The sequence below is a fragment of the Schistocerca piceifrons genome, chromosome X, assembly GCF_021461385.2.
Source record: "Schistocerca piceifrons isolate TAMUIC-IGC-003096 chromosome X, iqSchPice1.1, whole genome shotgun sequence".
Classification (NCBI taxonomy): Eukaryota; Metazoa; Arthropoda; class Insecta; order Orthoptera; family Acrididae; genus Schistocerca; species Schistocerca piceifrons.
Window position 1 is genome coordinate 216235046 of NC_060149.1, and position 22000 is coordinate 216257045.

At 39.2% G+C, this 22000-nt stretch overlaps 1 protein-coding gene across 4 annotated transcripts in view; it reads left to right on the top strand.

Annotated features, from left to right (window-relative positions):
- Nucleotides 1–22000, top strand: part of LOC124723171 (inner nuclear membrane protein Man1) — a 349300-nt gene that overhangs the window by 224121 nt on the left and 103179 nt on the right. For all 4 annotated transcript variants that reach the window (XR_007006525.1, XR_007006526.1, XM_047248368.1 and 1 more), the window contains exon 7: nucleotides 10473–10673. Coding sequence is in view for 2 of the 4 variants with exons in the window: in XM_047248368.1 (XP_047104324.1) it covers nucleotides 10473–10673 (201 nt within the window). In the remaining 2 variants the exon portion in view is untranslated. The remainder of the gene's footprint in view (nucleotides 1–10472; nucleotides 10674–22000) is intronic.

The following is a 22000-nucleotide window of genomic DNA, read 5'->3' on the forward strand; positions in this document are numbered from 1 at the left end:
TCGTGTAAGCGATAATACTGGGGGTACATGTGTATATCACTATCCCATTACTTTTGTTACCTCATTGTATGTACAAAAGCAATTCTTTTGGTCAGAATTTCTCTTCAAATTTTGATAAAATTTTGCTACCGCCAATATTTACATTCAGCCAGCTATGAAGTCCATAAAGAATTATTCAGGATTTATTCTTTCGATTGGTATTCCTTTTATTTTTTTTCATTGTTTCACTGTATTGTCTTTGCTGTTTCTCATTGAATGTGTGTGTACATTTGCATTGTTCCCTCTTGAGAAAATGTTGAAAGTGTGAGACTATTTAAATAGTCTTCCTTGTTTCGTATGTATTCTTCTGATTTAACCATCCTTCTAGGTCCTTTGACTGTGATTTGTCCATTTATTTTTGTTGTTGACCAACTGAAAAATTTTTTTGGTTAAGCTGTGTATGCCCATTCCTTCCACAAGCCCAACTTTCAAATTGTGTCTGGAAAGTTCGTTATTTTTCCTTAATTTGTAATTGTGATTTCTATCTATTTCTGATCCCAAAATTTGATTGAAAGTATTCTTCTTACTTTTTCTCGAGTTATTCTGTCTCTCCTATTTTGACTTTCACAATGAATTCAGCTGCATTGAGTGCATAGCTTTTTATAACTACATTGTAGTGTCTAATTTTTCATAATATGTGTTCTAATTCCACAAGAGAACAACACACAGTGACTGACACAACAAACTTTATTAAGTCTAAAAAACAACATGTTATAACAGGAAGACTAGCAATGGAGTGGCTCATAATAACAGTCTGATAACACATGTGCACAGGTAAACATGTAACTGAGTTAGAGCTGGCCAGGCCCCCTCTAGATGATGTTGGCCAGCCATTAGAATATACAGGCTAGAGGCACGTACATCCACGACTGGTGGCCTCTGATGGTTATTGAATGTCTAGCTGCATCTGCCAACTTCTGTGGCGGGCCTTACTACTGTGTACCCAGATCTTGGGTGTGGATCTATGTGGTTTGCTACATCCCTCTCCTCTTGGGGAGGGGGTGGGGGGTCATTGCTGATCTCTCAGGTGAGTTGTGGACAGCTGTGACATGGAGTCGGCATCCACATCCATAGAGTCCCTGTAGGTAAGAGAAGTGAGCAACCCCAGGTAGCCGGATACCTTGGGACACAGGCCAAAGGGCCCAGTGCGAGGAGAGGCCTGATGCCACTCCGCCGGGCACAGGACCACAGAACTGGCAACAGGCAGCCCAAGTCAGGATCCATGATGATGTCTGCCAGACGTGTGGAAGTGACACCACCGCAGGCTGAGGCTGTTCCCATGAGGGGCATGCACTCTGGCGGGAGTGCCACTGAGGCTGCTGCCAGAGTCTGCCAAGGCATAAGCTCTTAATGTGGAATCGGTGACGCAGGTAGAAGATGAGGCTGGAACTGTCGCTGGTAGGCGGCACTGAGGAAAGGAGGTGGCACAGCTGGGATGAGGGGAGGGAGTGGCTGCTCACATGGATGCAGAGCTGATTGCAAAGGCGCTGGACACCCAGCTCCCCTCCCTGTCCCCAGTCCATAGGGTATAAATGCGGTGGCCGTTCTGGCCCATGATGACTGCTGGTATGCAGTGGGGGTACCGAACAAAACCACGTTCCCAGGCTGCTGTCCCTGGCTTGAAGCTTGATACACCAGAACTCCATCGCGGGTGAGATCATTGACGTAGGAGATGGAGGAGTGTCCTTGGCTGGTACCCATGGAGAAGCTACGCTGGGCTATGGGAACCAATAGGAATCATTTGGTAAGTTGTCAGAAAAAAATTTAATGTCCATTCTTCAGGAAGTCTTGCAGTTATTTTTTCATCTGTGTCTCTAAAGGTGCGACCCATGTGCTTGACCTCCCCGTTAGATTGTGGGTGAAAGGGAGGGGAATGAATGTGGCGCATGCTTGACTGCACAAAGAAATCACGAAAGCCTGAGACAGGAACTGGGGTCTGTTTTCAAAAATGAGAATAACTGAAAGACCTTACCTCAGTAGTGAGCGAGGGGCACCATACCATGTATGGAAATGTGAAAATACATCAATGACAATCAGCGAGAACAAATTCAGAAATGGACCTACAAAATCAACATGGATGCATTTCCAGGGCTGGGTTGCTGGAGGCCATGAAGAGAATGATGTTCTAGAAGTCATCTGTTGACTAACACACTGGGGATACGCAGCAACAAAATGTTCCTGCTTTTCATCAAAGACGGGTCAGTAAACTAGTCTGCGAGTGGGAACATCTGCTAGTGAGCTTCGACGATTCATAGCACAGACACCCTACCAACCCCTCTCCCTCCCGCATTCCAAACACATTACTGCAAATTTATTGTTAAGCTTTTTTTGCATGAGTCTTGAGTTCCTTTAGCGAGTCACTGTGCCTTTTTTATTTATGTTTGTAGCCCTTGATGTCAGCTGTTAAATATTAAACATGGCAAGTAAACAAAGTCTTTCTTTGTGTACTTTAAAACAAGAACTTGAAGTGTTAAAAAGACTGGACAGCAGAGAAAGTGCTACTAAATTATCACTCAGTTATGGTGTCAGAAAAAGCAATGATTAGTGACTAAACAAAAAATTGCTTTAAAATTGAGCAGTTTTTTTCTGTTTCAACTGAAAAGTGGCTTCACTCTTGAAAAGTGGCAAAAAATGACTGTTTCTTTATATGAAGAACTTGTCAAGGCCTTATTTTTGCTCAAGAAAGACAGAAAGGAATCCCCATTTCTTATCCTTTGGTAAAAGAAAATACACCTCAACTGAACAAGCTTATGGATGGTGACCCATCACTTTCAGGTAGCTGTGGTTGTTGTTGTTTTCTTCTTCTTCTTCTTCTCTCTCTCTCTCTCTCTCTCTCTCTCTCTCTCTCTTTCTCTCTTTTCTGAAGAAAAAACATAGAGTTAGACAACTCACAATTTCTGAGTATAAGGTGTCATCTGACAATGAAGCAGCTGTCAGTTACCTAAAAGAATTTAAACATCTAGTTTCTTCTCAAAACTGCTCACTGCAGCAAGATTACAATGTGGATGAAACTACACTAAATTTTAAGGCCTTGCCTAAGAAACGTCTTGCTTTGCAAGAAGAGAAATCTGCCCCAGGGTTTAAAATAGACAAACAATGTCTGACTGTCTTAGCTAGCAGCAATGTCTCGACAACAACCAACCTTCCCCTGATGATATAGGCAAATCAGTGAAACCACAGGCATTCAAACACGTTAACATCAACCCACTTCCTGTGTATTACACTACTGGCCATTAAAATTGCTACACCACGAAGATGACGTGCTACAGACGCGAAATTTAACCGACAGGAAGAAGATGCTGTGATATGCAAATGATTAGCTTATAAGAGCATTCACACAAGGTTGGCGCCGCTGGCGACACCTACAACGTGCTGACTTGAGGAAAGTTTCCAACAGATTTCTCATACACAAACAGCAGTTTACCGGTGTTGCCCGGTGAAACGTTGTTGCGATGCCATGTGTAAGGAGGAGAAATGCGTACCATCACGTTTCCGACTTTGATAAAGGTCGGAGTGTAGCCTATCGTGATTGCGGTTTATCGTACCACGACATTGCTCCTCGCGTTGGTCAATATCCAATGACTCTTAGCAGAATATGGAATCAGTGGGTTCAGGAGGGTAATACGGAATGCCATGCTGGATCCCAACGGCCTCGTATCACTAGCAGTCGAGATGGCAGGCATCTTATTCGCATGGCTGTAACGGATTGTGCAGCCACGTCTCGATCCCCGAGTCAACAGATGGGGGCGTTTGCAAGACAACAACCACCTGCATGAACAGTTCGATGACGTTTGCAGCAGCATGGACTATCAGCTTGGCAGCTCGGAGACTATGGCTGCAGTTACCCTTGACGCTGCAGTACAGACAGGAGCACCTGCGATGGTGTACTCAACGATGAACCTGGGTGCACAAATGGCAAAACGTCATTTTTTCGGATGAATCCAGGTTCTGTTTACAGCATCATAATGGTCGCATCCATGTTTGGCGACATCGCGGTGAACGCACATTGGAAGCATGTATTTGTCATCGCCATACTGGCGTACCATCCGGCATGATGGTATGGGGTGCCATTGGTTACACGTCTCGGTCGCCTCTTGTTTGCATTGATGGCACTTTGAACAGTGGACGTTACATTTCAGATGTGTTACGACCCGTGGCTCTACCCTTCATTCGATCCCTACGAAACCCTACATTTCAGCACGATAGTGCACAACCGCAAGTTGCAGGTCCTGTACGGGCCTTTCTGGATACAGAAAATGTTCGACTGCTGCCCTGGCCAGCACATTCTCCAGATCTCTCACCAATTGAAAATGTCTGGTCAATGGTGACCGAGCAACTGTCTTGTCACAATATGCCAGTCACTACTCTTGATGAACTGTGGTATCGTGTTGAAGCTGCATGGGCAGCTGTACCTGTACACGCCTTCCAAGCTCTGTTTGACTCAATGCCCAGGCATGTCAAGGCAGTTATTATGGCCAGATGTGGTTGTTCTGGGTACTGATTTCTCAGGATCTGTGCACCCAAATTGCATGAAAATGTAATCACATGTCAGTTCATAGTATATTTGTCCAATGAATATCCGTTTATCATCTGCATTTCTTCTTGGTGTAGCAATTTTAATGGCCAGTAGTATATAAGAATCAAGAAAATGCTTGGATGGAGTGTGACTTGCTCAAGAAATGGTTTGAGCACCCAATTTGTCCCTAAGGTGACTGTGTTCAATAAGGAAAATGGATTGCCTAATCACGCTCTGCTTTTTATACACAACACTATGTCCCACCCAGAAGAAATGAAACTTGCTTGTGGAGACACTGAAGCAGTTTCTCTGCCACCAAATGTGGCCTCAGTTCTTCAGCCTAAGGACAAAGGTGTGTTGCAGGTCATTAAACAAAATTACAGGAAAATGTTGCTTTGCACCTTACTTGATGAAGATGAAAATGCAATCACAATGCTACAAAAGCTTAAGAAAATTACAATAAAAGGTGTGATTTACTGGTTGTCTGAAGCATGGGATAACACCACTAAATGTGCATTACAAAGATCATGGAAAAATCTGTGGCCTACATTGGAATTTGTTGAAACAACTTTTATGCCAGTGAAAGACTGTGACCTTCCACAAGTCAAGAAAATCCTTGGCTATTAAGATGAAGAAGAAAGGTGTGTTGAGAAGAAGACTGCTGTTGACGACAATGGACATGAGGAGCACTGTAGCAATGCTGCAAGGTTCATCAGCTCAGAGGTGGGAAGCAAGGGGGAGGTGAATGCTCAAACTGAACTCATATCACACACAGATGTGACAAATGCTCTTTACTCACCTTATGCTATGTTGAACAGCACGTTTCATCAATACCAAGTGATGTTATGTTTATGTGGCAATGGTGGAACATTGCGTGTTCAAGTTGATTCAGTGCTCTTCGTCAGAAAAAAATACTTACTTCTTCAGTGTGTGTAAATTGATTATTTTTTGTGCTTATCAGTGATTAAAAATGATTCTACAGATTGTATAAATGGAGCTGACATGTACTGTATGTACTTTATTGTAAGTAACCACCTTCATTTCAATATGGTTTCAGATGTTTTCATCATGCTTAGGCTCTATGTATGTCTCTATTTAACTTCTTTGTATAATAATAAACGTACATTTTTCACAGACATCTTTTTAATTTCTCCTGTTTTTAAATTTAAAAAATTGGAATTTTGCTGAACTCTGTTTGGAATAGGTGGATTTTCAGAATAGTGGAGTTCGGAGTAGTGGGACTCTACCGTATTTTCAATACACTTTTAGTTTTTGAACAATGCTGAGTTGAAAGTATAAAAACTAATGTGTTTCTTTTGCTTGTCATCTTATGTAAGTTATCTTGGTTCAACATAAGCTAAAAACCTCTGTCATGGATGGAAAATAATTGTTTGGAACAGAATTGGAAAAAGTGTTCGTTCTATTTCATCAGATAGTAGAATGATATTTCTTATTTACAGAAATAACTATCCTCAAATTTTCAATTTGAGACCATTGGACCATTGTGGGAATAATAATCATAATATTTTCTCACTTTGCATTTTTCTTGTAATTTAATTTAAAAAAAAAATCATTATTTTCAAGAGGTAAAAGGAAAAGATAGAAGCAATTTCAACAGAACAAATGTTGCAACTCTGAAAAATTCTTGAGAAAATCGACTTTGAAGTTTTCTGACCATCTTTAATACACTAAAATTAGGTCAGTTTTTCTCAACAGGCAGCATGGCTCTGTGGTGCAATGCTCATCTGCCATTATGGGTCCTGGATTCGATTCATGGCCAATGCAAATTTTTAAACAGAGGTGCTAGTTCTACTAACATTTCTGTGAAACATAAAATACATAAGCTGGAAAAAAATTGATAGTACAAGAGGTTGGTTTGAGTCTCCTTTCAGTTGTTATTTTTTCCATTTTACCCTCTTTCTACCCCCCCCCCCCTTCCCCTGTTTTCTATTTAGTTTGAATACCTATGTCATTTAAACATAAAATTTATCAAATATATGCTAATGTAACACATATCTAAGCAACTTCTGGCAGATTGAAACTGTGTGCTGGACTGAAACTTGAAATTGGGGCCTTAGAAGTGTTAGAGTCTTGATCCGGCACACAATTTTAATCTGCAAGGAAGTTTCATATCAGCGCACACTCCGCTGCGGAGTAAAAGTCTCATTCTGTAAGGTTGATCTAATTGTCATTTTTATAGAAAATGTAAGTCTTCTTATTTATAATTACATATCACACAAAAAATCCAATTTTCATTGGAAGTGTAAATTCTTAGATATTGATATTTTATAAAAGATTGTTAACGATGCTATTAAAATAAAAAAACATTAAAAATTAATTTTCTTAATTCTCATGTGTTTTACGCCTCATGGAAATGCTCGTGGAACATGCAACTTTGTGTAAAATTTTACAACAATCATGAATTGAAGATTTACCACCCACATTATAGGTGAGAATTCTGCCACAGAGCTACAGGTACCATCTAAAAGACAACCTTGCTGTAGGGTACTATAGACATTCTTAAAAATTTGAAGTCAGCTTACTCAACAATTTTTGGGAGCCATGTTGAAATGCTTTGTGTGAATGATATTTGAGTTTTGAACTACAGGTACCATTAAAAAAATTAAAAATCTGATTGCCTTTTGTCTCGTGAGCTGTACCTCCATCTACAATGACTTCACTAAACAACAATGTTCCTTTATGATCTGCTGTGTATATTTTTCTCAGTGTTTATAGTACTTCATAGTTTATAGCCTTTTCTGAACGTGTATTAAGTGATATCAGCAGTGAAACAGGTGGTTAATTAACCACCCCACCCTGTCGCTATTGTCATAAAAGTATATTTTAGTGGCTGCTGTGAATTGGCCTGACCTAAAGGAGCACTACATGCCTCACTAAATCCATTACTCAGTATGTGGGAACAAGACATGGAAATTCTATTGGAAGTTATAAAAAGTTGAAGTTTCGTTAATTTTGAATGGGACAATGGGAGAGAATTATTCAGTTGTAGGCTGTAGGTAATGTAACCAAACCTCTTGCAGATCTCTCACTTGCATGTGCATTTGCTGCTGTGAGGCTGTTCGATGCTTCACATATTAATATTTCCTTGTTTTCCAAAATACCTATCTGAAACACAGTTCCCTGTTTTCTCCCATAACTAAAAGAGGCTCTTTGTCTGCCATTTGCGTTAGCATTTCAGAGTTATGCTCAGTGGCAACTCATGAGTATACATTCTGGTTTTCAAAAATTTCTAGATTCAGATAAATTTGAGAGTGTGAAATTAATAGCTTCTGCGGCGTAACAGTTACGGTTATCAACAAGTTTATATAACTACAGCCACTGCCAATTGTAATAACAACAGTAATAATAATAGTAAAAAATAAGATGCATAGTTTATCTGACAACGAAAGAATTGTTTTTGTGGAATTTTGTTGTTTTGTACATAATTAAGTATAGTTTAGGGCAATAAAGAGATGGAGTGTAACATTTCGCAACTCTCCATTTCGCATTTTTGTGTAATTGGGGGTTTTCGTGCTTTTCCAATTTTTCAGATGGATGTACAATATTTGTAACAGATGTATTAGTTCACGAATTTACCTCTGGGCCGAAAATCAAATATTCTGACGCTGCACCCACACGATAACTTTTGCTTACTGCACACTTCCTTGTTAAATGTTTGCTCTTAGTCGCACTTATTTGATGTTGTCACTCTCTCAATCAAAGGATCTGTGTTTCAGAGGCCATAGTTTCTTTGTGACTTACTTTTTGTGGTAATTTACCTTTCTGTTCCCAGAATGAAATTTTCACTCTGCAGTGAAGTGTGCACTGATATGAAACTTCATGGCAGATTAAAGCTGTGTGCTGGACCAAGACTCGAACTCAGGAACTTCGCCTTTTGCGAGCAAGTAGTCTACTGTCTGAACTACCCAAGCACAACACACAACCCTTTCTCAAAACTTTATTTTTCTGTTAGCATTTAAAATAGATTAAACATAGTTCATGTATACACTGTGCATGAAAGCCAATTCCTGCACAGTAAGCAACCAATCATTGTGGAAATGGTTAAACGTAAGTAGTAATGTCTACCAACATGGTCACTTGACTAAAATACTAATGAGGCACTGCTGCCAATCCCACATTTAAGTGAATATCAGAGAAACCAGTGATACAACTTTTCATGAAATTTTATATATACAGTGTGGGCCTACAGCACAGGTAAATCTGCTCATCATAAAATCAATAGATTTCAGAAGCATGAATAAATGGTACAGTCTCACAATCGACGGTGATGTGCGTTAGGCTCTTATGATTCTCAGCACCTCAAATAGATTACTGTATGACAAAATTCATAAGTTAATATACTATAACTCATTCAGAAACTGACAAAATAGGTTTACTGTCAGTACAACTTTAGCATATACAGTCGTTTGATCTAATTTTACTATATAGTGAGTGAATTAGCATATCTGAGGACTGTGCTATCATCTAGCAGGATTTATGCCGAGCAAAACAGGGTAAAAGTCTGCCGCAGTGTGCTACCACCTGGTGACACTGATGTAAACTTCTAGTTGAGTGATGAGGTTAGCTGTGCACATTATCAAATCCATATGTATTTGGCCTGTAAGGCAATTGGGTCATGTGAGCTGCGTATGCACAAAAGCTCCTTAAAACATGCACAACTGAAAGTATGCTCCTGACCCCGATACGAAGTTTCACGAAGTCTAGAGTAGCACGGTAGATTTAAGTGCTGTTTCTTTCAGCTGCAGCATCTATGTTGCAATTAACAGTATGCAAAGAAAAATAACCAACAAATCCGCAAGATATTGAAAGTTAGGGTTTTCATGTGCTCTTACACAGGACCCACCACTGGTTATGCTTATTGGAAGCTAGGATCCATCTTTGCAGTGATCCGTAGTTTTTAATACAATTGTTGACCCAACACCAACATGGAGAAACCTGAATTTCAGGTTTTCCAGGTAAAGGCAACTGTTTTTTAGTATGTGTGTGACACTCTTGATGTATGAGCTACTTATTGTTACTTCCACCACTGCTCTGTTAACTCCTCCCTTCTCCATCTACTTTGTCTTCTTCCTTCACCTGCTCAGTTAACTTTGAGGAAATGTTTCTTAATGATTCTTTGTTTCTGGAAGCCAAAGGATTATTATTGAATTTTTGATGGTTGTACAGGAATTCCACAATTCACAAAGTACTATTTTCACGATACGCAGCCAAGGAGAAAATGTCACAGTCTGCCTGTGGCATACTGTGTGTGTGTGTGTGTGTGTGTGTGTGTGTGTGTGTGTGTTCACTTACTGATGCATCAAATAGGGTGGATATACTAGGAGTTTAAGAAGCAGGAGCAGATGATTTATCTCCAGTAAAGTGCAGTAATATTTGAATTCATGTACCTATTTGTTAAATACGGGAAATAAAGTAACTAATTTTGTAGATACATTCAACAACTTTTGAGGAATTTTTGGGGATAGTAAATGATCTCCAACAATCAATTTTGTGGTGACATACTTTGCAGTTCATCCATTGCAACGAAACTCACTCAACTAAATTAAATTCAGTGAAAGCCAGTGAGTGGAATTCGGGGAATTACGTCATTAACATATTCAAAATTCATACATACATACTTTATAAAACCTTCTGAATTAAACTCTTCTGCATACTGTTGATACTGTACTTAGGTTAATGCGTAGCATGTACTAGCATAACAAGAATAAAATTTAATTTAATTTAATGTTCATACCATCTCTGTGCCAAGCCAAGACATTTTCTCATCATTCTAATAGATAAAAATTTCACAATTAAAAATTTTAATATGTATTAGTGTAATTGAATAAAATATTAATTTTAAGACACACACTGTTCCATCCTGTTTGTTTCAAAAATGTGTGTCTGGTAATTACAGGTGTGATGGTGATTTATATTATCTTTAAGCTGCTGTCAGTTTACAAAGCACATGCTGAAGCTCACAAAAGAAATGTTCGTGCAATGGTGGGTCGAATTACCAAGTTTCTTAGAACAGAATCTGACAACAATGCTGAAGAACCATTTTTTGTTGTTATTGATTATGTTCGTGACCAACTGATACCAGCGAAAGACTATAAACGTAAGTTTATGTTTTTTAAATGTGTTAGTTAATTCTGTGTTATGGATTGTATTCATGAATAATGTTATCATGTAGAACATGTCTGTTGAACAAAAGATAGCAGAGACAATGTGTGTGTGTGTGTGTGTGTGTGTGTGTGTGTGTGTGTGTGTGCGCGCACGTCTATTAAAGGTTTGTAGTGGACTAATTAGTTTTATTCAAGAATCCTTCTACCATCTTCCTTTGTAGTATAGTGTTGGTGAATCTGTCATATTACTTTCAAAGTGTGTTGCAGAGTTGACAACAAATTCCGTGAGTCGATGAGTGTACTGTCAGGCTGTGGTTAATATTCTCAGTTGTTTGAACAAATGCTTGTGAGATGTACTTGTGTTATAATTACTTTTTGTGTAGGTGAGGAGTTACAGCAGAACATTATCCCCTGTTATGTTAGTGAATGAAAATATGCTAAATATGTTAACTTGATTTATGTGTCTCCAAAGTTGGCAATTATTCTTACGATAACAGCTGAATCAAAATGTTTTAGGGGGTCTGCTATATGGTTTTTCAATTTTTTTTCATCAGTATACACACCCAAAAATGTAGAATTGTGCCCTTTTTTGTAAACAGCATTGACAGTAGGTGGTCCATTTATAATGTTTTAACAGTACAAATCTGGATGAGCTGTAGTTTTACAAAGAACTAATTCTGACTCCTTATTCCTATGAAATGGTAAATCATTACTATAAAGCAAGAATAGTAATGGGCCCATGATTGAACTATGTGGAAAGCCTCTTGTGATTTCTCCACATGAAGATGACATGCTGTGCCTGTTTGTATCACTCAAACATCTTAATGTAGCTTTTCGCTCACTGTTTCTTAAATAGGAACTAAGTTGTGTGTGTAGTGAACCATGTATCCCACAAAATCTCAATTTCTCTGATAGAATATTGTTATTGGCGCTATCAGATACCTATGATAAGATGCAGAGGCTCCCAACTGATACTATTTTATCATTTGAAAAAAAAAGAAAAAAATAGTATTTGCTCATTGAAGGTGGAAACTGCTTTCAAATAGAGCAGCCGTTTTGAAATCCGAACTTTGACTAAGTATCCTATTTCTACTCAAGTGACTGACAACCCCCAAGTACATTACCTTCACAAAAATTGATGAAAATGATGAGGAAAATTGAGGAATTGCCTTTCTTATAGAGAAGCCAACAATGGCATATTTTAATGTGTGTGGTAATCTATCCTGAACCCATGATGGTTTACACATGTGACTGAGAACAAGTTATAGGGCCATAATGTTTAGTGCTTATTGGAGGTTTCATCAACTCTGTGTGAACTTTCACTTTTAGGTTAATGATCATCATCCTTACGTCAGACGGGAGATGTGTGACGAATTTTCATATCACTAAATCTCCTCTATGTGGTTTCTTCAGTGTACTTTTTTTTCTTTCGCATTTGGACTTCATGAAACAATTTTCTCAATTACTTTTAAAAATAAATTATTAAAAATACCTGCTACACTTGAACAATCTTTTATAATTCTCCCATTCTATTTGGTAGTGGAAAAGCACCACTTTCTAAAGCTTCTTCCCCTGTCTGTTTTAACAATATCCCATATTGGTTTGATTTTGCAGTCTGATTTGCAAATTTCTGACATGATATGCATACTACAGTAGATTCTCGATTATCTGACCTGAACCGACCGCTGCAAGGTTGCATAAGTGGAAAGGTCAGATAACACAGAAAACAATATAAAAAAACACAAAAATTAAACTAAAGTAGGCTAAATGAGTTAAATGTTTAATACAATACAAATCAAATTAGACTGAATAGATATTTGCTGTGTGAATAAGTTAGTAATTGTCTTTTGTTTGCTTGCTGTTTGCCGTTTTTTTTGCCGCTAAATCATGTAGTCTCTTAAGAAGTAAAACCTTGGTAGACAATGTTTCCTCCAGTTGCTCTACACATTTTAAAGCAGTTTCTAAGGCCTTGTGTCCTTTGTTGTGAGAAATCTTGGGTACACTTTCCTCCACTACATCTGCTTCTTCGCCTTCTTCTTTTTCGTTTACCATATTGACTATTTCTTCATCTGTCACTTCAAATTCTTCATCTTGGACAATCCATTCATTTATGTGATCTTCTGTGGTGAAAACACATCCCGGAACTTTTCATAACAATGAAAGCAGGGTAGTATTTTCTGGTTCGGTCTGCTGCTGGAGATTTTCATTATCTTGAGAATTTTCTTGATTTTTCCTGTAGCAAAATTTTCCAGGATTTTGCAGTTGTATTTGCCTCCAACACTCTCCCAAGATTGGGCCACATCATAAGCTACGTCTTTCAAATTAATGCAGCGCAACTGCCGAGCCCAGGCACCGTGCCGCTAACGAAGCGATTGCCTTTGGTGACATCTTTTGCAATAACGACTGCGCGAATCGACGGTATCTCGTAAGGAAGGAAAGAGCAGCAGCTGCCGCCGAGCCCAGGCGCCGTGCCTAACACGCAGAAGGTCTTATCCCTTGTCCATAGCATTAATTAAGAGGAAAGCAAGTTTCTGCGGTAGTTTCTCTTCAGTGTCTCTAAGGTCCCTTGGTCCATAGGCTGACATAAGAATGTGACATTTGGAGGCAAAAACATGGCCTTTATATCTTGATCTCGAAGTTCATTTTCATTAGGAAGACAAGCGGTATTGTCTAGAAGCAACAGTGCTTTGCGGAGCAAGTTGTTGGCTTTCAAAAACTGTTCAGTTTGTGGCACAAACTTGTTAAAAAAACCATTCTTTATAAATGTCTGAGCTCATCCAAGCATTTTTTTGGTTGTAATATTTCACCAGTAAAGCAGTTTTAGATACATTTTTAAATGCTCTCGGTTTTTTTGGCTTACCTATCGTAGACAGTTTCATTTTCAAATTTGCTATGGGGTTACTGCATGCAAGAATTGTCACTCTTTCTTTGCTAAGTTTGTAGCCTGGCGCTGCCTTTTTGGCCTTTTATGCTAATGTTTTTTCCGGTAACATTTTGTAATTGAGACCAGTATCATCGCATTTAAAAATTTGATCGTCTGTTAAATTTTCCTTGTCCAATACCTTGTGAAGTTTATTCCTAAACAATTGAACAGCTTCAAAATTTGCTAAAAGCTTTCCACCACAGACATTAAGTTGCCAAATTCCGTATCTTTTCTCCCAACTGTCCAGCCAGTCTACACTAGCTGTGAAATTTAGGTTCACCTTTGTTTAGTTCGTTACAAAACTTTAAGGCTTTTTCCTGCAAAATAGGTCCCGACATGGATACACCTTTATCTCTCTGTTGAGTAAACCATAGGAACAAAGCTTCACTCACTTTTTCGTAATCACATTTTTTCATTGTTTTCCGATCTTCCAAAACAGCTGAAGTTGCTCGCTGAGAACACCACTTATCAATGTCATTGCAGTTCCTTTTCCAGTCTCCAACCGTTGTTTTCCTGATATCATAATCTTGCGCCACTTTTAACAAAGTTTCACCATTGTCTATTCTTTTTAAAGCTTTAAGTTTTTCTTCCACTGAAACGACCGCCCTTTTCCGTTTTGAAGCCATCACCACAAATTTTTACAATAAACAAATTGCAACACGTCCACTCCACTACAGATCTAAGGTAGCACTGAGGAGTGAGGAGTAGCAGACGGCGACAATGAACTGAGTATCAACAAACAACATGTTAGTCACTGACCTGTCATCGGCTGGCACACGTTCGGCGTGGTGAAAGGGTCGGATAATACAGAAGGTCGGATAACCAAAGATCGGATTATCAAGACTGTACTGTATTAAATTTCTTTTACTACTTTTCTTAAAATGTTACAGTAATATTTATAATATGAAAGTACCTCAGTACCTTACTCGTTGTGGCTATTTTGTAAATTTCTCTTTTTCATTCTAAAGATTTTTAATGATTATAGTGATCCCAGGTGTGTTTTTAAAGTTTTCCTTAGAATTTTCCATTGTTTTGTCACCAATGGTCCTCATTGCCTTCATTGAGTGTTACGAGACTGAAGATGTAGTTAAATTATGTAATGCAATGAACCTTACACCATGATCTGGCATTACATTTACCACATGGAAGGCATGTGTTGTCCAGCTTCTGCTTATTTGAATAAAGATCTATCACTGTAGCACTACCTCAAGCTACTTAAAGGGGGAAATTTATAACTGACACTAAACCGTATGTGACTAATAATATCTTTAGATCAGATTTCTTTAAGCAATTTACATTAAAATCACCACAGGTGTATAATCCCTTCTTTCTTTCTGTGTGGATGTGTTGTGGATAATAAATTGAAGACTGTGACTAGTAAGTGTTTGTTAATGAAGTCTGCAATGTTTGGGAATTGCATTTATCAGAGGAAAACAAAAATTTGGTTGGAGAAGCATCTCTTCTGCTGATCTGATATATATTATCTCAGAGAAATGAGAGCATCTCTTTTTTCCAATTTTGCTTTTTTTGTCTTTGTTTAAATTTGTAAATAAATGTGACTACAACAATTATGTGTTTGATATTCAGTGTCAAAATACCATTTTATTCCTTAAATGTATCTTATAGAATATTGAGACTGAATTTATACAGGAGGAATCACCTAAGACCAGCACCACAAATATTGCAGAAGTGGAAAGTGCTGTTGATATGCAGTTTTCACAGAATGGGTCAGTAGTCAGGGGCTCTTATTGTTAGCCAATCAACAGATTGAACCAATACTTACAAAGTGTATTTTTGTGCAAACATACACTTCTTTAAATGGAACAATACTTGTTGTCATTAACAAACTAAAAGTAGGGTACATTGGAATGTCAGTGTGTTTGTTGCAGCGTTATAGTGCAAGTCTTTTATGAGATATCGTATTTTGAAAAGTTCCCTCATCGACACATGTACAATACCTGTGATAGTGCACAGCAAAGAACAACACAAGTGCAAACACTAGTTATGTGAATTCTGACTGGTAATGAGACAACTGAACATCACAGATTGTGTTCAAAATGACCACTTGAAGCAGCAATACACACTTCTAGTCTGGTATGGAATGACTGCTGCACACGTGCTGGCATTTTAGCAGAGATGTCCTAGCAGGTTGCAATAATATACCATTACATATCATCAGGTGTACTTGAATGTCCTTGTAGATAGCATCTTTCAGCTTTCTCCACAGAAAAAAGTTAACAGGCATCAAATCAAAGTAATGGGCTGGCCAAGGGGGACAGGTCCTCTGCATCCAATCCAGCCATTTGGAAAAAAAAAAAAAAAATCACAAAGACGTGCAGTAGTATTTGTGGACTAATGGGCTTGACAGTAGTCATATCGGTACACAGTCTCATCCTAGCCTGCAGAGGAACATCATCTAGTATACATGGAAGATGGTCTGTTAAGAGTCTGTGTTCCATCTGTGAAAAATGGGTCTATGATGTGATAGTTCACTATCCCACACCACATGTTTACACTCCATGGTAGCTAACATTCCTCCCAACGAAGCCAATGTGGATTGTCAACAGACCAATAGTGCATGTTAAAGTGGTTTACCTGGCCATGATTGGTAAATGTGGCTTCATCACTAAACAAGATACATTATGCGAGTAGAGTACCCAGTCTTAATGCTCGTGTAGAGAAGTCACATGATTCTCATGATCATTTCCATGCAGCTCTTGATGAAGAGAGATGTGATAGGGATGGAACCCATGTTGATGGAGAATGTGTAGGACACTTGCCTGCCTCATGCCAGTTCCTCGTGAGATTGTACAGGAGCTAACGTGCAGATCATCTGCAACAGCAGCAAGAACATTAATTTCTCCCTCTTCTGTTATCACTTGTTTCCTTCCAGTAGATTGTCTGGTTGTTGTTACACTACCAAATTCTCATAACTGGCTGAAGAGGTTGGTAAATAATTACCGAGACGGTTGACATATATTGGGCTACCTTGACACATACACTGAACAAGAACAACTGCGTTCTTCCTACTCTGTCTATACACTGTGAGCATGCCAGCTTTTTCTGCTTTGGTAAATACAGTTGTCCACTCACAACCTGCTGCTTGGACTATCACACACTAACTGACTAGCAAGTTGCAGTGCACCCAGGGAACACTCAGGCACACTGTAAGCAAACAAAAAATTGGTACCTAAATAGCACCAATGCAGGTTGAACAGAACAAAGAAGTGTCGATGGGGAAACTACAAAATATGATATGTCGTTAATGACACACACTAGAATCCTCCAAGAAACACCACTGACATTCTAATTTACCCTACTTTTAGTGTGTTAACGTCTATAGGCATTGTTCCATCCAAAAAGTTTATGGTTGCAGAAAAATACATTTTCTAAGTATTATTGCAATCTGTTTATTGGCTAACAGTACGAGTCTTTGACTACCAATCCATCCTGTGAAAACTGCACATCAATAGAACTTCCCATTTCTGAAATATTGGATCAAGTTGCAGGTGATTCACCATATATAGGTCCTGTTATAGAACTGGGCTGCATAATTTTCTCTCATCAACATTATGTATACACAAGCAATGAATTAATCTCTCTCTAATGAGGTAGATGAAAGTATACTTGCCTTCCTTTTTTTCTGTGCTTGTGTTGGTCAGAACACTCATTTTCACACATTTTACCCTAATGCTTGTGAAAATTGCATTACCTGGAAAACCTGTACCAAAAGAATTGAAACTCAGGGAATCTGTTGAACAGTATACCAGTAATATGCAAGTAAATCATAGAGAGATAGTATACTCATTGCCCTAGCAGTGCCCTCAGTTGTGTGATCAGGATGATTAATGTTATTCCCAGCTCAGATGAAAAAAAGAACCATCAGATGAAGTATAGAAGTGATCTGAGAAACGTTGATTAATGTTGTATGAATGAATTTGAACAGGGCAAACAATTTTGTGTGTGTGTGTTTTGGGGCCGGGGGATTCTGGATGCTCAGGCACAGAAAATGGTGTCAACGTGTCTGCAATTGACATGATCTAGTCTTTTGTAGATTGGGTTGATAACACACACGCCATTGTACACTGTTGAGCCAAAACATCTTGCTCATTGCCCATGACATGCATGGGACTCTGTAGCAGACGACCCTTACATGACTCCATAACAGCTTCAGTAAAGGTTGCGGCGGTGAATCATGGATCGGTGGAAACATGTCACTAAGCTGGAAGAATCACATTGGTTGTTACATCAGGTTCATGGCCATGTCTGGATGTGCCACCATCTAGGTGAATGGTGGCTTGAAGCATGCACTGCAGTATGGACACAGGCGAGTAGGGCAGTATTCTGCTATGTGGTACAATGACCTGGACTTCCATTGGTCCTGTGGTAGTAGTCAAAGCACCACGACAGCTGTGAACTGCACGAACTTTATTGTGCACCACCTGCACCACTTCATGCTTGATGTCTTCCATGACAGTGATAGCATGTTCTAGCAGAGTAACTGTTCATGTCACAAGACCCAATCATGCTACAGTGGTGAAGGACTTGTTGAATCCACATTGCGCAGAGTTGCTGCTGTATTGCATTCCAAATGTGGACAAATATGCTATTAAGCAGGTATTTTCCTTCTGTTGACCAGAAATACCCTGATGAAAATGGATACATAGTCACTGATGTACATGGTGGCAAAATATAGTTTTTATGGACAATTTGCTCTTCAAGCTGCCCTACCTCAGTTGCCATGTAGATTTTACTTGGCACCATAGCAGCCAAAATTGTTGAGTGGCTTTGTTCATCAACATTATTTCAGTAGGTTGAGACACTATAGGATGCAACATATAAATCTTGGCTCCTACTTGTTGAGGGCAGTCTCAAAAGCAGTGTATTTCCTCTCATTCAGGCAACTCCACATGCTATATTTCAGCTGCATAGGGAAAGGAATGTGCAAGCCATCTTCAAATTATGGTAGATACTAATATCTTCCTCGGTCTGCAAGTTGACCTGCATGTTTGCCCAATATCTTTCCCATTGCACATTTTGGGGGTATGATTACCTGGTAGTTTGCTTGTTTTAGTCTTGTGCAGTCACAACAGATAATTTGTACTCTAATACAAACCACATAGATATATGTTCTCCAGAAACATAACCAGGCCTTCAAATTCCACGCCACAGCACTTACAGACTTTGATTGCAACATGCTGAATTCAGTCAGCCAGGGAACGTATATGCAGTTTTCACAAATATTTAGTCTACTTCCCCTTCTGTGCTGCAAGTCTATCCTCTGACTACCCCATATCTTTCCTGACGGCTGGGGTTCAGAGTAGGTGTGTAGTTACTCCACCTTGTTGTAAAAGGCATTCAGACAGAGTTTTTACTTAGACATGCCCACATGTTGACAACACAGCCATGATTAGATTTTCTTCTGTACATTTTACAGTAGTGCAGGCTGTCTGGGGAAGGCCATCTTAAGTGCCATCCGACATGTCCTCTGTGTGTGAATACCTTGTACACATCTAAACCAACTGACTTACCTATGCATCAAAAGTCTAATGTCATGGAGGTGTCATGAAGTACCTTCTCATTCATAGTCCCCTGACAAGGTAGAGATCACACCACTGATAACTGAACTGCAAACACTCCATATACACTGAGGAATAGTGGCCTGTCCAGTCCAGGGCAGAACGACTCCAGTCAATGTGTAATAGGTCAGGTAGCTCCTGCCTTGGTGGAATTATGCATTTGGGAGAGATCATCGTATTGGAGAGAATGGCATCAAAGCAAATGATAAAATTGTAGAAGAGTATTGCATAAACCTTGAGCACACAAACAACCAAAAGCTTTCCTCCCAAAACAACAGCTGATCGGGGGCCTCACAAATACCAGTGAACTAAAGGGTCATGAACATCAAGCCACAGTGTGTCTCAGTCATGCTACTTTCTGGAATAAAAAATTAAAAATTCCCATAGTAACTGAAACACAACAAAAATATTAAGAAAGTGAAAGGAAAAGAAAAACCTGAACCAAATCCAAACCTGGACATTCTGTCTGTCACCAACCTTTCCTTGACTGAATGCACAGATATTACACCAGTCTCATAGTAATAGGAATCTGAGACACATATAGCCACACACTCCTACATCTTCGCTGCTTTCACTTTCTCCGCCTTAATGTTTTTATAATTATTGCATTATTGCGTCAACTGGTGACAATTTATCTACTGTGTGCGTTGCAATACAGTAATTGAGGAACTTGGATGATCATATCCCTAATAATAGAAATTATCATATTTATTACAAAACCTGAGTCAGTACTGAGAAGGCACCAGAAGTGTATGCATGTTTATCCACTCAGACACCTACAGTGAGCAAGCCCCACTTAACGTGCTGCATGTGGTACCTAATATCCTTTAGACCTCACAGTATGCAGTCCTTGATTCCCCTGAAAAATCCAGTGAAACATTCATTGAGACACTTTTGGTAGTGGTCACTTTCCTGTTACAATATCCCTACTGAACCAAAGAACTAATGAAGTTCTAACACACTAGTCTCTTAGATGACCTAATTGGGTACTTTACGCAAGCAGAGTGCTGTTTTAAAACATGCTACAGTTGTGACCACACATGTTGTGGATGCAACAGTACCTTTATCTTTAGCTGTCTGGATTGAAACCCATACCATAATTGTTAGAAGAACTGGATGAGGTCATTAGAGACAGTATAAGAGTTCTCTAACACTATAATTCTGTGGCCAATTTAATTTTATTCAACCGATAAACAGTGTGGAGGCTTAATTTTTGATAAGAAAATGGAAGAAGGCATGTTTGGTGTAATGCATCTCACCTGGAGAGCACACTCCACATCCTCCCAAGCATGGGCTAAGTTCTGGGCATTTACAATCATATTACCCAAAGTAATGCCTGACATCTCTGTTAACAGAGCTACTATCACAAATCCCTGGAATGTTGCTCAACATTTTGCACCTTACTTTGCAAAAATATTTTTGTACGGCAGTTACAGTCATACTGTTGCAAAATGTTTGACACAATGTAAAACTTAATTCTTCCACTCTCAATCCCTTGAAACTTCTAGTGACCCTTGTAATGAACGGGAACTCGACAGTACTTTAGATTTGTGTTGGAATACATTCCTAGGACACAACAAAATACATAATGAAATTCTACATCACCTTAGCAATAATGGCAAAAAAGATGTTCAAGATATTTTTAATGGAATATGACAGGAAGGGATGTCCCTCTGTGATGAGAGAGCATTATAGTATCCACATTTGAACAAGAAAAAGACATAGGTTCACCTGACTGGTGAGAACTGAGGGCTCTCTGGGTGAGGATGGAAAACACACACACACACACACACACACACACACACACACACACACACACACACACATTGTATACCAGATTCCCACATGGCACAGCCCCTGCCCAATAGTATAGATGAACGTAACTCAAAGGTTAAGTAATGTAGACAGTCTGATTCAAGCTTAATGTTACATCAACCAAAGGATACATTTCTGTGTTGTTAAAACAACCACAGAACAGCACACTAATCCACATTGCATGCAGTCCTTAAATAATGCTTAATCAGATTTGGGGTTAACAGTACATTGTGCATAATTCACATAACAATATTCCAAGGTTTACTGTTGAGCTCTTTGCTTGCTTTAATGTACAAATCTTGTGGACAAGAGTGACCAAAGGTCTGTTGCATGCAATTCTTTCCCAAATGTCCACACAGTCTGAGGACTCCCAATTCATTTGCGAGTATGTTTGTGCCAAGCACAAGGCCTCAAATTATTGCAGCACCTTCTACTTTTCATGTGCTGCAGTCTCTTATTACTGACTATCCTACCTTCTCGTACTGCCAAGGAAGCACCATTTAATGTCAGGCTGACTATTCCCTAGGTTCTATTTTCATTTCTCAGGATATACATTCATTTACATTACATCACCTTTTGACTGAAGCATTGTTTGGGCCACTTCTGGGTCTGACCTTCATTTTCCAAATTTTTTCTGTATTGTGGACCGACTTGGGAAGGACACCTCAAATAGCACCCACTGCATGCAGTGGTGAAGATCATCTGCACACAAAACTTTCGTATGCTCTTATCTGCGCTTCAAAGCCAATGCGGTAGCCAGTCCGACAAGGTGAAATCATTTTGTACAATTTCAGTTGAGCCCCATGACAATACAGGGTTCGCACTGCTGATGGCTGAGCTGCTAGCTCGACACATTTTCCAAGGAGGAAGTGCCCGAGTGCCCATCTCCCTGGGGCATCAGGATTCCCGACAACAGCTGCCTCACCGGATGGCCTTTGCTGCTACTGGGTGGTGACTGGGGAGAGCACTTGATCGGAGTATCATTGGGATGGATGTTTTGCAC